The following is a 13,534-nucleotide window of genomic DNA, read 5'->3' as shown; positions in this document are numbered from 1 at the left end:
TGAACCGCACAGAAGGCAAACGGATAGTCTCCTTCATCCCTCTTCTGATGTTTGCTGAATAACACCCACAGAAGCTGAGTTAGTAGGTGCCCAGTCTCCTCCTCAACCTGAACATTTCCCGGTCCTGTTTTCTTGATCCCAGCAAGATTTGCGAAGCAGGGAAGCAGTTATATCTTTCAGTGGTCTGCCTGATGGAGCTGGAAACAAGAGACGGTTGTTCAGGCTTGTTCCCTTCATTATGTCTGCAGACAGCAGCAGTGCTCTGAGCAAAGGGTTGCTTTTTTTTCCCCAACTGTATCAGTTGATCTAAAAAAATGCATATACACAGACATACAGGTACATACATATACATACACATGTAATCCCCTATAACAAATCTTGCTTCTTTTGCGTACTGTAAACAAAGCTATTCCTGATAATAGTCCGACCTATCCAGTTACTTTCTTCCGGAGTCACGCTTCAGCTCCTATCTATCAGGGATCTGGAAATGCATTTCCAAGGTGAACAGGGTGCCAGGAGAGTCATGGGGACCGCTGAGAGTACCACATACGGCTCAGCTCTTGTTACGAGGAAACACTTGGGCAAGGCTTTCAACGTCGCACCCAAGGCATGGATGTAACCTCTGCTGTTTACTTGCAGGCGCTCGTGTTAATGCCAAGGACAATATGTGGCTGACTCCTCTCCATCGAGCAGTTGCTTCAAGAAGTGAAGTGAGTAAAATTTGATTACCCTGCTTTTGCACGTAAACTACATGCTGGGGGAAAAAGCAAACCACTGAGAGCCATAGTAGGTAGCATGGTGATGCAAACAGGGAAAGCATTTTCTGTGTGCAGGGCCTTTAGCATTGCAGCTGGAGGCCAGCTTTTACAAGTTAGCTATAGCTGCTTTTGAGCCTTAATGTGCTTGATTTTCGCCTTGTGGAATGCTTTACGTTACCGGAGCAAGTCATATTGAGCAACCATCAGCTGGAGTGGGTGACCAGGACTGAAATGGGATAGAGTCCACAGTGGTCTACAGTGGCCACATCATCTTCAGGTGGCGAAATAAGGAGGAATAAATCCATATGGATGTGTGCACGCTGTGCGTGTGCCAGAAGGGAGTGGACGTGTATGTGATCCAACACGTATTACCACATAGTTTGTTTTAGTTAATTGCATTTCAAGGCAGCCATTAGGTTTTCTGTTAATGCATTTGATTCATGCATAAAGGAGGCTTAGCCCGTATTTCTTCTACTTGACAACTAGAAATCTTCTGGCATCATGTTGTACTTCTTCTGTTGCTATCTCAAAAAGGAGCAGCAATAACTATCAGGAATGCAGCTCAGGCCTGACTCTGTTTTCAACTGCACCATTATTCTTGGCTTCCCATTTTGGACCTCCCTGTGTACTTTTATCCTCCTAATACTTAGTTAACAGTGAGCCCAACTGCAGACCGAATTGGCTGCTGGGGATGAGGGGAGGGGTTGTAAAAGAGACAGAGGGTGGCTGTCTTCCAGAGATTGATGGACTCGAATCACCTCTGTAACAGTCCCAGCACTTGCCAAGCCTGGAGGCAGGAATCCTGGGCTCGCTTCTGAACTCGGGCATTGTTTGGCTGCTGGCGGAGCTTCCCAGCTGCTGGCATCCGCTGAAACCCTCTGAAAGGAATATCTGATAGAGTATGAATGCTGTAATGAGGCAAAATACAAAAAGCCATGTTGGAAAACAAAGGTCAGGCTTAAACCTTAAAAAACAGCCGCAATCTTTCTGATGTGGGAATTGCAGTGTGATTGGTTTCTTTTTTCGGATGTGTCAGAATACATGATTTTTATTGTCAGTGACAGTCCTAACACAAAATGTACGTCTTTCTGTGGGTTTGTGTCTCATCTTTAACTCTTTGTCAGCTGAAGGCCAATTGCACAATGAGAAACTGTCTTCCATTGTGCCGGCAGTTCTGGTACCTCAAAGTGAGTACCCAGTGAGGGTACAGTGAGGCAGCAGGGGAAGGCACCAGCCTTTGATGCCTTTTCATAGTCTGCTATATATTTTATAAACACACAGAGCTTCTTCTCCTGGTCTTTTGTATCTTATATGATAATTGCTACTTTTGGTAATAATTCTGAAACAAGTTCAGCGTTTTGAGACTCTTTCAGTGCTGCTTTTACTTTATTACCTAAGCTAACAAATGTGCAGCTTCAATATAATAGGACGAAACTGATAGTGATAGTAGTAGATAGCAATAGGTGAATTCATAGTACACATTGATAGTAGGAGATGAATTTATGGTCCAGAAGTTGACCAGTAGGACACGGTGTGGTTTTTGAAGTTCCTGCGAGCACAGTTGCTTTTCAAATGATCACCTACAAGTTTTAAGTTTTATTATCAATCTTTTACTATGAAGTTTTCACAGGATTCAGAAGGTGTCTCCTTGCACCCTTTTATAGATTGATTAAAAGCATGAACATGTTTTTAGTTAAGTCTTAATGATTTTTCAAGTGGGCTTTAGGGATTTAAAAGTTTATTTACCAATGAACAACCCTCAGGTGTGTCTGTGCAGGATTGTTAGTGGATGTATCAGCTTTCAGCCTTATACGGTTTGAAAAAGTAAAGAGATTCCACTCTGTTAACTTGGGGTAGCTAGAGACACTGAATAAAGAGGCTTACACCATAGCTGTGGACTGCATGCACATGTAGAAATTATGTTAATAAAAAGGGATAGCTCATGCTCTCAAAAGCAGTAAAATTAAAACTTCTCCATAAGGATTTTAACATTTTGATCCCAAATCTGATAAAGCAACAGATTTGTAGATGTAAACAAAAATGTGTAAATGTTTTTTTTTAAAGTCTAAGTATTTTTAGCTTAGACTTTTCAGTCCTTACTATTTACTGCTAAAAATTCTCCTTTAACTTTTTGTTTCCTTCATTAAGAGTCAAAGTGCATGAATTTTCCTGCTGACTTCATGTCCCAGCTGGGTAGGTCTCCAGTGAATTACATTTAAATGACTTTTAAAATAGCAGGCCTGTAATTTAAAAAACAAAATCCTGTTGAGACATCAACAGTGATATATCTTTATTGGTGCTGTAAGAGGTGCAATGTTACTAGCTGAACGAGGACAGTTTGTGAGATGGCTGTAGAAAATGAAATTGCTGAGATTGGTTGAGGACAAAGAACTAAAACTCCTAGTAATGGATGTACTGTTGATACAGACTGCAGGCACTGTCCTGGGCCATTCTAGATACAAAAGTGCTATTTAAACACACTGTGTGTGTTTGTTATTCATTAATAAAATTTTGGCTGGGCTTACCAGAAAACTTTTCGGTTTATGGAAAAAGAATAAGGTACTATGTAGGACTAGGGCTCTCCCACTTACCAGCTGTAAGTTGTAATTAGCAGACAAGGCTAGTTGAACGCTACTGTGTCCCAGTGGTTCCTTTGTATTTTGTTTGTTTGTGGGGAAAAAAGGAAGAAGAAACAAAATGTAATTTTGAGAGAGACTTGTTTTTTCATCTGACTTGCTTAATGGCAGATGCATGAGTAGAAGCAGAAAAAAACTGGTTGTGAATTCTCCAGTGAGACAGTCTCTCAGAGAGAACAGTACGTTTTCTCACTGGGAAACATTCACTTTTAACCAATAAAATTAACCTTAAAAGATGTTATTTGGTCTCAGGCTGATAGAATGGATGTTGCAGTGAAGACCCTTGGCCTATGCTTAGCCCTCAGGGAGGGAAGGAATGCTAATGCTAGCCTGGGGACACCAGCATCAACCCTTGTGTGTGATTCTCATGTTTTTGCAAAGATAAAATTTTGTTTTCACATATTCTGTTTTATTTTCTCCTTTTTCCTGTTTATAAATAAATCTTACAGCAATTTGCTGTGATTTTACTGTCCAAAATGATGTGCTTTTCATTTTGTAAATAATTTCTGTAACAGTGAGCTCAAATAAGTACATTAATTTCTTCAATGAGAGCACAGTTACGATGACTGAGGTACTGAAGCTTAATCAACCGAACAGGTTGGGCTCTTTGCATAGGCAGCTTTGTACAGCCTAAAATGAGATTGGGAAATTTTGATTGTGAGGACACTGCTCTAATTGACAGCAAAGGTGGTGTGTACTCTGGCATTTGAATCAGCAATATCATTTCACTAGCCTGGGAGGTTGTTTTGATAAATGTTGTTCTCTTTCCCTCCTCGTGGCCATGTCTGATATGCATAAGTAATATGCATAGGTAATATGATCGAGCTGTCAAGAAGGTGGGCCGTGTATTTATTCGAACTGCTCGGTTATGGATATAACTGTGTTTCCGTTGCAGGAAGCAGTGCAAGTATTGATTAAGCACTCTGCCGATGTCAATGCTCGGGACAAGAACTGGCAGACACCGTTGCATGTGGCGGCTGCAAACAAGGCAGTGAAGTGTGCGGAAGTCATCATCCCCATGCTGAGCAGTGTCAACGTCTCTGACCGAGGGGGGCGGACGGCATTGCACCATGCAGCTCTGAATGGCCACATTGAGGTGAGTTGTTTAAGAGCATAATTGATCATTGGTTTATTTATTTTCCCAGTTCAAACAGGTGACCTGCTGTGGCTGGGTCTAGACTGAGCCCCATGTCCCTGACCCCCATGATTCCTATCATTCAGCTGCTTTCCAAACTGTGCGACAGGTTTCCTACCTGCAGAAATGAGACAGTGGCTGGAAAGTACCTGTGCAGAGCCAGCATGCAAGTGAGGTGTGCATGCAGACTTGGAGAGCTGGCTGTGCCACCGGCTCCGGCAACTCGTGTGTGTCCTTGGCTCTTTTGAGCTTGACTGCCTGCGAAGATAGGAGTGGCAGAATAGAAAGAAGGGAAGACTGGTGGATTCATTTCATACTGAAGAAATGTTCAGCTGTGTGAGATCCAGTCGGTCTGCTTTTCTAATTAGTCTTCTAGAAAATGTGCTTTTGGTTTTTCTCCTTATACAAGCAAACCCTTCTAGTCTTATTACTGTTTCTATATGAAAAAAACATACTTTTGTAAATAAAGCCCCTATGTAAAGGGTTTTGCTAGTGTCTTTAGATCTGGGTGCAAGGATCCTCGTTTGCCCATTATACACCTGAAGATCTAGATACGGAATAAAAACTCTTAGGCTGGAACACTAGGCTTCTGTCAACAAAAGTTGATCAGTTGTACTGTAATGAAAAGAAGGAAGAGGAATGGTAGTTCCTGTAAAACGATGATGGTGTTTGGCCTTTAAAATACTGCACTGTAGGAAAGAGATAGTAATGCTTGAGTCTAACCATCATAATCTAAAGCTCCTGAGCTTTTGGGTAGAGTGTATCAGAAATGTTAACTGAACATACGCTGTTATTAGCCTATCTCTGTGGCAAAGCAGTATATGAGAGGAAGACAATCATCCAGCTCTGTAATTTATGATTTTAGAATGTTTTGCTGAAAAAAACAGTTGTTGAACATGTTTTCCATTCAGTTTCCTTTCTTTTTTTGCCTGATTTTTCTTAAATTTAATGTTGGATGATTGGCAATGGGGAAAGCAGCTTTTCACCTCTTAGCCATGCTGTCTAAAAGGCCAGTATCGTGTGTGAAGCAGCCTGGTGCCTGTCCACACTACCTCGGGCACATGGGAACTTAAGGAAAATCACCGTGGCATGGCAAGAAATAGACACTCCTTGTTGAAAGATCAAGCAGGTTTTAGGGTTTGTTACCTCACAGTCTGGAGGAATCTTGTCCCAATCCACAAGAAAACCCCTTAAATTGGTCTTAACAGTAAAAACTAAAAGCAATGTTTCTCCTCCAGGCCGGTTTCTCTTCCAGGTTGTTTGCCAAGCTGGATTTGAAGCACACTGGAGTAGCAGCGCCCTGCATGCTCTCAGCCCCCCCGTGGACACAGAACTTGTCCTGGTTACTTGTGGCCGTCACCGGTTCATGTCATTAATGCACGCAGCTTTGAACAGTATTTGTGTAATTCACAAATTTATCGTTCAAAAGCAGGATTTTGTGATCCCAACTTTATTGCTAGAATGATTTATTATAACCTGTTGAGTGTGTGATCTACAGGGTTGGTTTACTTGCTGCTGTTACTTCTAGATGGTGAACTTGCTCTTAGCCAAGGGGGCAAACATCAATGCTTTTGACAAAAAGGACAGAAGAGCTCTTCACTGGGCAGCGTACATGGGTAAGGCTTGGGCTGTTGCTCCTTCTTTTTAATTTCCTATTCACAAACCAACAGCACATTTTAAAACGGACAAGAGCAGACCTGGCCATGGAAAATGAGCGTTGTGTTTACCCTGAAGAGGGAAGGGTTGATCTAAATACACACTGTCCATTTACAGTTTTGCAGCTGGTGAGAACTTGGCTGTGATTTTCTTTTTAACACAATTAATTGTGGGCTTTTTGTGTTGCTTTTTTCATTTTGGTCTTTTTATCCTGACTTTAATTCCAGCCTGAAGTATATTTGGGCTTGAAAAAATACAGGTTATATTTGTTTCAGTTTTTACTAAAAACAACTTTATATAAAATGCAGATAAATACGATCGTAAATTTTGCTGTTTATCTATGTTTGTAAGTAGCTAAGTTACGATATTGTTAGGAAGTGCTTCACAGGCTTTCTTCCTGTTAGGAGCAAATTGTCGTCTTTTATTCCAGAGTGGACAAGAGCAACCGATTTGTCTATTCAAGACATCAGTGGTGTTACCAAATACTGCTTAATTACATCAATTGACCTTATCATTCCTTTTAAGTTAAAGGAAGATTTCTTATAGTGGGGCATTATAATTTAGAGATAATAGAACAAGATTGCCTGTGATAGTTGTCAGGCTCGTTCAAGAGCTTTTGTTGTCCGAGCAGTATATTCCAGATTATAATTTGTGAAGTGTGTGCCCTCAGCCAGGAACTCTTTCATCTGACCTATCAAAATCTTGATTTTAATCCTGGCACTTTTGGAAATGAGATAATAGGAGATTTCAAACTGTGAGAAAAGCATATTGTGCGTTTTTTTGATATACACAGACAGATGGAAAGACTCTTGCCAATGAATGTGATTTGGCTTTTGAGCTAGCAAGCTCTGAACTCCACTCTGTAGAGGTGAAAGGCTTTTACATTGTGCTGTGCAATTCCACATCTCTTTTGCTCTTAATTCTTTCCAGAAATCCATGATGTACTTTTCAAAATATTTAGATAACATTTAAGGCCTAAATTAGCAATGGGATTTAGGAGTCTGTAGTGTAATTTGGACAGAATTTAGATAATGAGGCCTGAGCATCTTATCCTGTAAACACTCAGGTAGTTTCCTGAATGCTTAAATATCTTTGGGCACTTTGGACTTTGTCCATAAAGTTTCCTAGGTCCTGCATGTGACCAGAGCTGCCTCTGTCATGAAAGTGCTGTACAGCTCAGATGGTGCACAACTTTTATGTGGTGTTTGACGTAATAAATTTTTAATTCTAAGAAAGGCAGCTCTGCTTCAACATGAAGCAATAAGGACTATTCCTCAGTTAGCCTTGATTTAATTTTGGTGGTTAGGGCACTATCTGGGAAGGCAGGCCAGATGGTTTGAGACCTTCAGGGAAACGAGGAAACTGAAGATACATGTGGGTTGTAAGTTGCATTTTGAGATGCTCAGCTCTTCCCCTGTATTCTGTAGGGAGATCCTAATTCAGGGGTAGGCATTTCACTCCTGAAGACAGATGTCCCATCGATCCGGCAGTCTGCTTTCAATCTATGTGACTGTTGAGGCTATTGCTATTATTCGAGTTTGCAGGCTAAGTATGTTTGTATAGACTGTGAGTTCAGATTCAAATATTTTTAGACCTATATTCAGGATTTTTTTCAGTTTTGTGTTAATGATACAGTTTTGGAGAGTCAAAAACCTGATCCAAAGATCAGTGGATTCAGTAGAAAATCTTGTGTTTGTATTGGTAGGCTTTGGATCAAATTCTGCTCTCACTTGAATTTAGTTTTCTGTGTCCTCAGTGTATACCTTCGTTTTATCATTTATTAAAGTTAACAAAAACCAACAAGTGTTAGCAGTTGCGTTTGCAGATGACATCAACAGGATGCTGTTTTGGGAGACTTGTATTGTCATGCTCCTGTGCTCACTGTTCTTTCTGTAACAGGGAGAATAAAACACGGTTATTTTTAGAGAAATAAATGGGAAAGAGGTGTGGTTTTGTTCTTTTAATGACTGGAAAACTAATTCAGTAAAGAGAAATTTGACACATCTGGTGAAGGTGAATGCATGGATTTCTTGACAAGGCCTGGAGCTAGGATTAGGAACATTTATGAAAATGCTTTTTTTTCCCCCTTGTAAATCTGTGGGAGCATTGTGAAACAGCAGCGAAAGGGGCAGTGCATTAGCAAGAAAGCAGTAATTTGAGAGAAGTGATGCTGTAGGATGGTATACTCATTGATTACTATCTTTCATGTTTTGAAGGTCACCTGGAAGTTGTTGCCTTACTGATTAATCATGGTGCAGAAGTGACTTGTAAAGACAAGAAGGGATACACCCCACTTCACGCAGCTGCATCCAATGGGCAGATTAACATTGTGAAACACCTCCTTAACCTGGGGGTAGAGGTATGTGGTAATGTGCTCTTTGTGGCTTCCACGTTTCTCCGTATTCGGAGATATTATTTTCTTCTTTCTTATGGATGCTGCTACAGATGTTGGCAGAGCTTCTAAAGAAAATAGTTCCCATTCTCTGAACCACCTTGTTCTTCATGTGGTTTATTGGTTCAAGAGCCGGGAAACATTCTGGAATAAAAGATGTCTGATATGGACAGTAAATTCCAGGCCACCTTGCTGAAGAAATCAGGAAATATATGCTGTTCCTGCAGAGGAAGATGGAATAATGAAATTTCCCTTGGCTCAGCATTCACTTTGATATGATGAGCGGTTGTTCTCAACAGATACACTGCGTATTTTACTAAACAGCAGTTCAGGCTGTATAAGTTTAGGGACCTGTATTTCCTCTGTAGCTGACGGAGGGAAGAAGAGGGATTATTTTCACTCTGGAAAAGAACTTTTTTTCAGGGCACAGACTTCTCTTAATGTAATATTGTCAACTCAGTGGTTCAAAGCAGCAATGAGATGACCAGAAGAGCCTGCACTGGTTAATCAGAGATGTCAAATAAAGCCATTGCATTTGCCATTGCATTTTCAGCTGACTTGACCTGCCAAAACAATGTCAGAAGTCCGTGTTCATAGGCTGTTGACTGTGAAGTTGAAGGGGAATAGGTGTTTCCTGTTATTAGCAGTACTATGCTAATAATTACCTTTAACTTCCCCATTCTCCACCACTGGGGATATGATCTTTGAGATGCCTGTATTTCATGGAAGGGTATTCACGTCATCCCCGAGTCTTTTATACAGTCTGTCTTGTCCTATTTTACAGAACAGCAGTTGAATACTAATCCGGTCATCAAGAAGTAACATAATCTTAATTGCATCTCTATAATACTGAGCTACTGAAAGTAGTTTCTTATTGAAGTGTAAATGGCTGCGCAGTTTCACCTTCCCTTCACTCAGACACCTTCACTCCCTTCCAAAAAGAAATCTGTGGAAAGAATTCTTAAGCCTGATTCTGTTCAGAAATATTCACTAGTTGGTGGTTTAATTTTTTTTTTAATAAAGATTGTGAGCTTTTTATTTATCCTACTTTCCCACTTATATGTAAAAGCTTTCCAGCTTGTTAGGACTTTTGTCATCATCATTACATAGTCCTGCTATCAGCTTTAAGAAATTGCCAGTAGGATAAAAAGTTAATAATAGTAAAGGTAAAGCATTCCAAATTAGGCTCTCTGGGAGTATATTTTTGTCAATGAAATTTGGTGGTGAGAAATATGCCCTATGACTGTTTAAGCCTCCAGCTATTTCCATTTGCAGTATGTGATGCATTATGTAAAATGGTAAGCTGATGTCTGTAATCTTAACTATGTCTCCTTGTCTCATTTTAGATTGATGAAATGAACATCTATGGAAATACTGCACTTCACATTGCCTGTTACAATGGTCAGGATTCTGTTGTTAATGAGCTGATTGACTATGGTGCTAATGTAAATCAGCCTAATAATAATGGATTCACTCCCTTGCATTTTGCTGCTGCCTCCACTCACGGAGCACTGTGTCTTGAACTACTAGTGAATAATGGGGCAGATGTTAACATTCAGGTAAAACTTGCATTGCAGCTCTTCTGTTTTACTTTATCTTATTTTGCATACCTCAGGAGACTGGAAACTGTAATAATGAGTACAGCATGGCTTTAAATCTTTGACAGAAGTAGAGTGATGCTGAGAATGTTGATCACTAAACTGTTTGGATGAGATTACTTCCCAGCAGAGGAGCTCTCAGTGCCTTGATAAATATAATGACAGCTTTAAACTCTAGGCCAGCCACTCTCCTGAAGGCATGAACCACTACTAAAATATAGTCCCAGGAGCTCTGTCAAAATGTTATCTCAGGGAATGGTGGTAAGTCAAGGAACTATTCCTTTCTGGTGTTTTCCTTCCCCCTACAATATGGATTTAATTAAACCTGATTCTAAAAAGTTCCTTTTGACCTTCCCAGGGAAGTAAGAACTGAAGGTTGTTTGTTTACTGTCCTGGTTTTGGCTGGGATAGAGTTAATTTTCTTCCTAGTAGCTGGCATAGTGCTGTGTTTTGGATTTAGTACAAGAATAATGTTGATAACACACGGATGTTTCAGTTGTTGCTAAGTAGTGCTTACGCTAGTCAAGGACTTTTCAGCTTCTCATGCCCTGCCAGCGAGAAGCTGGGAGGGGGCACAGCCAGGACAGCTGACCCAAACTGGCCAAAGGGATATTCCATACCATGTGACGTCATGCTCAGTGTATAAACTGGGGGGAGTTGGCCGGGGGGCAGTGACCGCTGCTCAGGGACTGGCTGGGCATCGGTCAGCGGGTGGTGAGCACTTGCATTGTGCATCACTTATTTTGTATATTCTTTTATCATTACTATTATTATTGTTATTAATTTTCCCTTCCCTTTCTGTACTATTAAACTGTCTTCATCTCAACCCACGAATTTTACCTTTTTTTCCCCGATTCTCTCCCCCATCCCACTGGCAGGGGGGAGGTGAGCGAATGGCTGTGTGGTGTTTAGCAGCCTGTTGGGTTAAACCACAACATTTACCTATTTTAGAGCCTGAGTTTACAAAGTCTGCTTCTGTTTAGGATATCTGAATGCTCTTGAGATACAACTGATACGTCTTGATGAAGCTGAAAGGGACTTGCTGTTATCCAACAGGGTACCGGGATAGGTACCAGAAGGCTTAAGATCTCTGAGTTCATATAAGATTTTGACTGCTTTACTTTAAACTCTGTGTGTTTCAGTTTCCCATCTGTAAAACTGGTCTCGTAGCATTTAACACCTCTGTCAAGTCCCCTGAGATCAGTGAATAGTCAGTGCACTATTTAAACTCAGAATTATTAAAATGAAATTAGGGACTGTGTGTGCCAATGATTGCAAAACCCCATGCCAATAAACATGAAGTGCTGTGAGTAGCGAGGCTGGTACCCTTCCCTTGCTATTTTTGCAGCTCCTCGGCTTCCCCAATCTCAGTTTCTTTCTCTAGAACCCAAAACATCGATCTCTACTCATTGTACCTTTCCTTTCATATGCCTTCCCTGTTTTCTAATTGTCTTTTGTAGACATCCTATTTTTGATTGCATGAATATTTATTAACCAAAACTTTTTAATATAGAGGCTTTTATTCTGGGATGTATCTATAAAATGCAGATTGATAAACAGGATGTAGTTCTTGAATCTCTTGGAGACTGCTTCTACTTAGCTTTATGGTTCCTTTGCTTTTCTTTATTCCCCTCTTTGCAAGGATTAGGGAAAACAATGACTGAATGGGAAATGTTACTTAAAAATAATATTCAAGAATAATATGTCACATATCTGTAGGTTTCTAGCAGGTATTGTGTACATCCAGGCTGTGAGGACAGGCTCCACTCCAGCCCATTTCCTACTCATTGCTGAGGAACTGTTTTACTTGTATGCTCATGCCTTCTGCATTTACCATCATGTATAGATTCAGCCCTACAGACTTTTGAAGCTAGTGGAGGTTTTATCTGAAGAGTAGCTGTAGGATGTTGAGCTGAGAGACTTCAAATTGTTACCACCACTTTACATGCTAAAGATTGGGTTTATGTTTTGTTTCTGTTAGAGTAAGGATGGGAAGAGCCCGCTGCACATGACAGCTGTCCATGGGAGGTTCACGCGGTCGCAGACCCTCATTCAGAATGGTGAGTTTCTGTGCCTGTTTAACAAGTCTCCAAAAGATTAGGCATTTCCAAGGTTGCAAGTTTCAGTTGTTCTGACCCAGCATGCCAAAGGACTGTTCTGAGAGCTGCTTAGCTCTCCATCAACTTCTGGCTTTGAGCTGCACTGACAGCTCTCATTCCAGCATGTCATCGCAAGTTGAGATTTTGGTTGTTAACAAAATCCCATATTCCTCCAGCTGACGGTGGTCCAGCTGATCCGTTGTAATTCTTAACCTGAAAACAAGAGTTCAAAACTGTATTTATGTCTTTCTTTCTGCTGAGAAGCAGGCACAACTTTCTTTCTCAAATTGTTTAAAAACTAAAAAAAGAAAAAGGTTCTAGTTGTCCTCCCTTGGGAGCCCTGGTGTTCTCAGAGCTCAGACCATTTCCTCTGCCCTCCACTCAGCAGCTGTACTTCTCTCACCTCCCTTAGCTCCACCCCTCACTGCTGTCTTCATTAAGTGTTGAATAAATACTCAGGAGGATGGACCAGTGCCACCTTGTTTGTTCTGGCATAGCCAGGATTCCTGATTATCAGTCATTTATCAGGTATCTCTTTTGTCCAAGAATAGTACAGAGTATAACAAATATTATCGTTGGAGATCTGGCAGAGGCCTGTTTCCGATGGACAGAGGTTGCTATTATTGCGCTTCCCAGCTTTGACCACTGTACCAGACAGGTTGGTCTGGGGCTTGTTGGTTGGTTGGTTTTTTTGTTTGTTTTCCAAAATCCCAAACTTGGAAATTAAGTGTGAGATGTTGAAGATGGCTGAACAGTTACGCTGTAAATGTAATGACACTTATATTTACACAAGATTGTATTTTAAAATGGAGGTCTTCGGTACATCATGCAAGTTGTTGTCATATCTCTCCTTGGATAAATAAAATAGTAATAATAAAAGGAGTTTGGGAAAACTGGAAGAAACTGTGCTTTAATGCAATTTTTAGTTATTTAGTCAAATATGCTCTCTGACTTACAGCTGTTGTTTGCTCTCTGTTGGATTTGTGTGTGAAAGGACTGGAGTTCTTCATCTGTCCTTCACACCTCTCTGCTCTTCTTCAAGTTACTTGGGTTTCGCTTCTTTTTTTTCTTTCTTCGTTTGCTGCCTCTCTAATTTTAGTATTGTACACAGATCTGATTGCAGGTGACTTTATGCCTCATTGCCATGGGATATTGTGGAAGAGAGAAATGTCAATGATTTAAAGAAATGGAGTTTCATTCTGGAGCACTTAATGAGTGGGCTGAAGATGTCTCAATTTCTGGCTGCTGTCTCTAGCGATG

At 40.7% G+C, this 13,534-nt stretch overlaps 1 protein-coding gene across 11 annotated transcripts in view; it reads left to right on the top strand.

Moving 5' to 3' along the window:
• The window catches only part of ANKRD44 (ankyrin repeat domain 44), a 147,091-nt gene that overhangs the window by 81,172 nt on the left and 52,385 nt on the right, over nucleotides 1-13,534 (top strand). For all 11 annotated transcript variants that reach the window (XM_076342288.1, XM_076342287.1, XM_076342286.1 and 8 more), the window contains exons 4-9: nucleotides 640-710; nucleotides 4,290-4,490; nucleotides 6,058-6,145; nucleotides 8,402-8,544; nucleotides 9,924-10,136; nucleotides 12,157-12,235. In XM_076342288.1, the coding sequence (XP_076198403.1) occupies nucleotides 640-710; nucleotides 4,290-4,490; nucleotides 6,058-6,145; nucleotides 8,402-8,544; nucleotides 9,924-10,136; nucleotides 12,157-12,235 (795 nt within the window). The remainder of the gene's footprint in view (nucleotides 1-639; nucleotides 711-4,289; nucleotides 4,491-6,057; nucleotides 6,146-8,401; nucleotides 8,545-9,923; nucleotides 10,137-12,156; nucleotides 12,236-13,534) is intronic.

This window comes from Aptenodytes patagonicus, chromosome 6 (assembly GCF_965638725.1).
Source record: "Aptenodytes patagonicus chromosome 6, bAptPat1.pri.cur, whole genome shotgun sequence".
NCBI classification, from domain to species: domain Eukaryota; kingdom Metazoa; phylum Chordata; class Aves; order Sphenisciformes; family Spheniscidae; genus Aptenodytes; species Aptenodytes patagonicus.
This window is presented reverse-complemented; position numbering and strand designations above follow the sequence as displayed.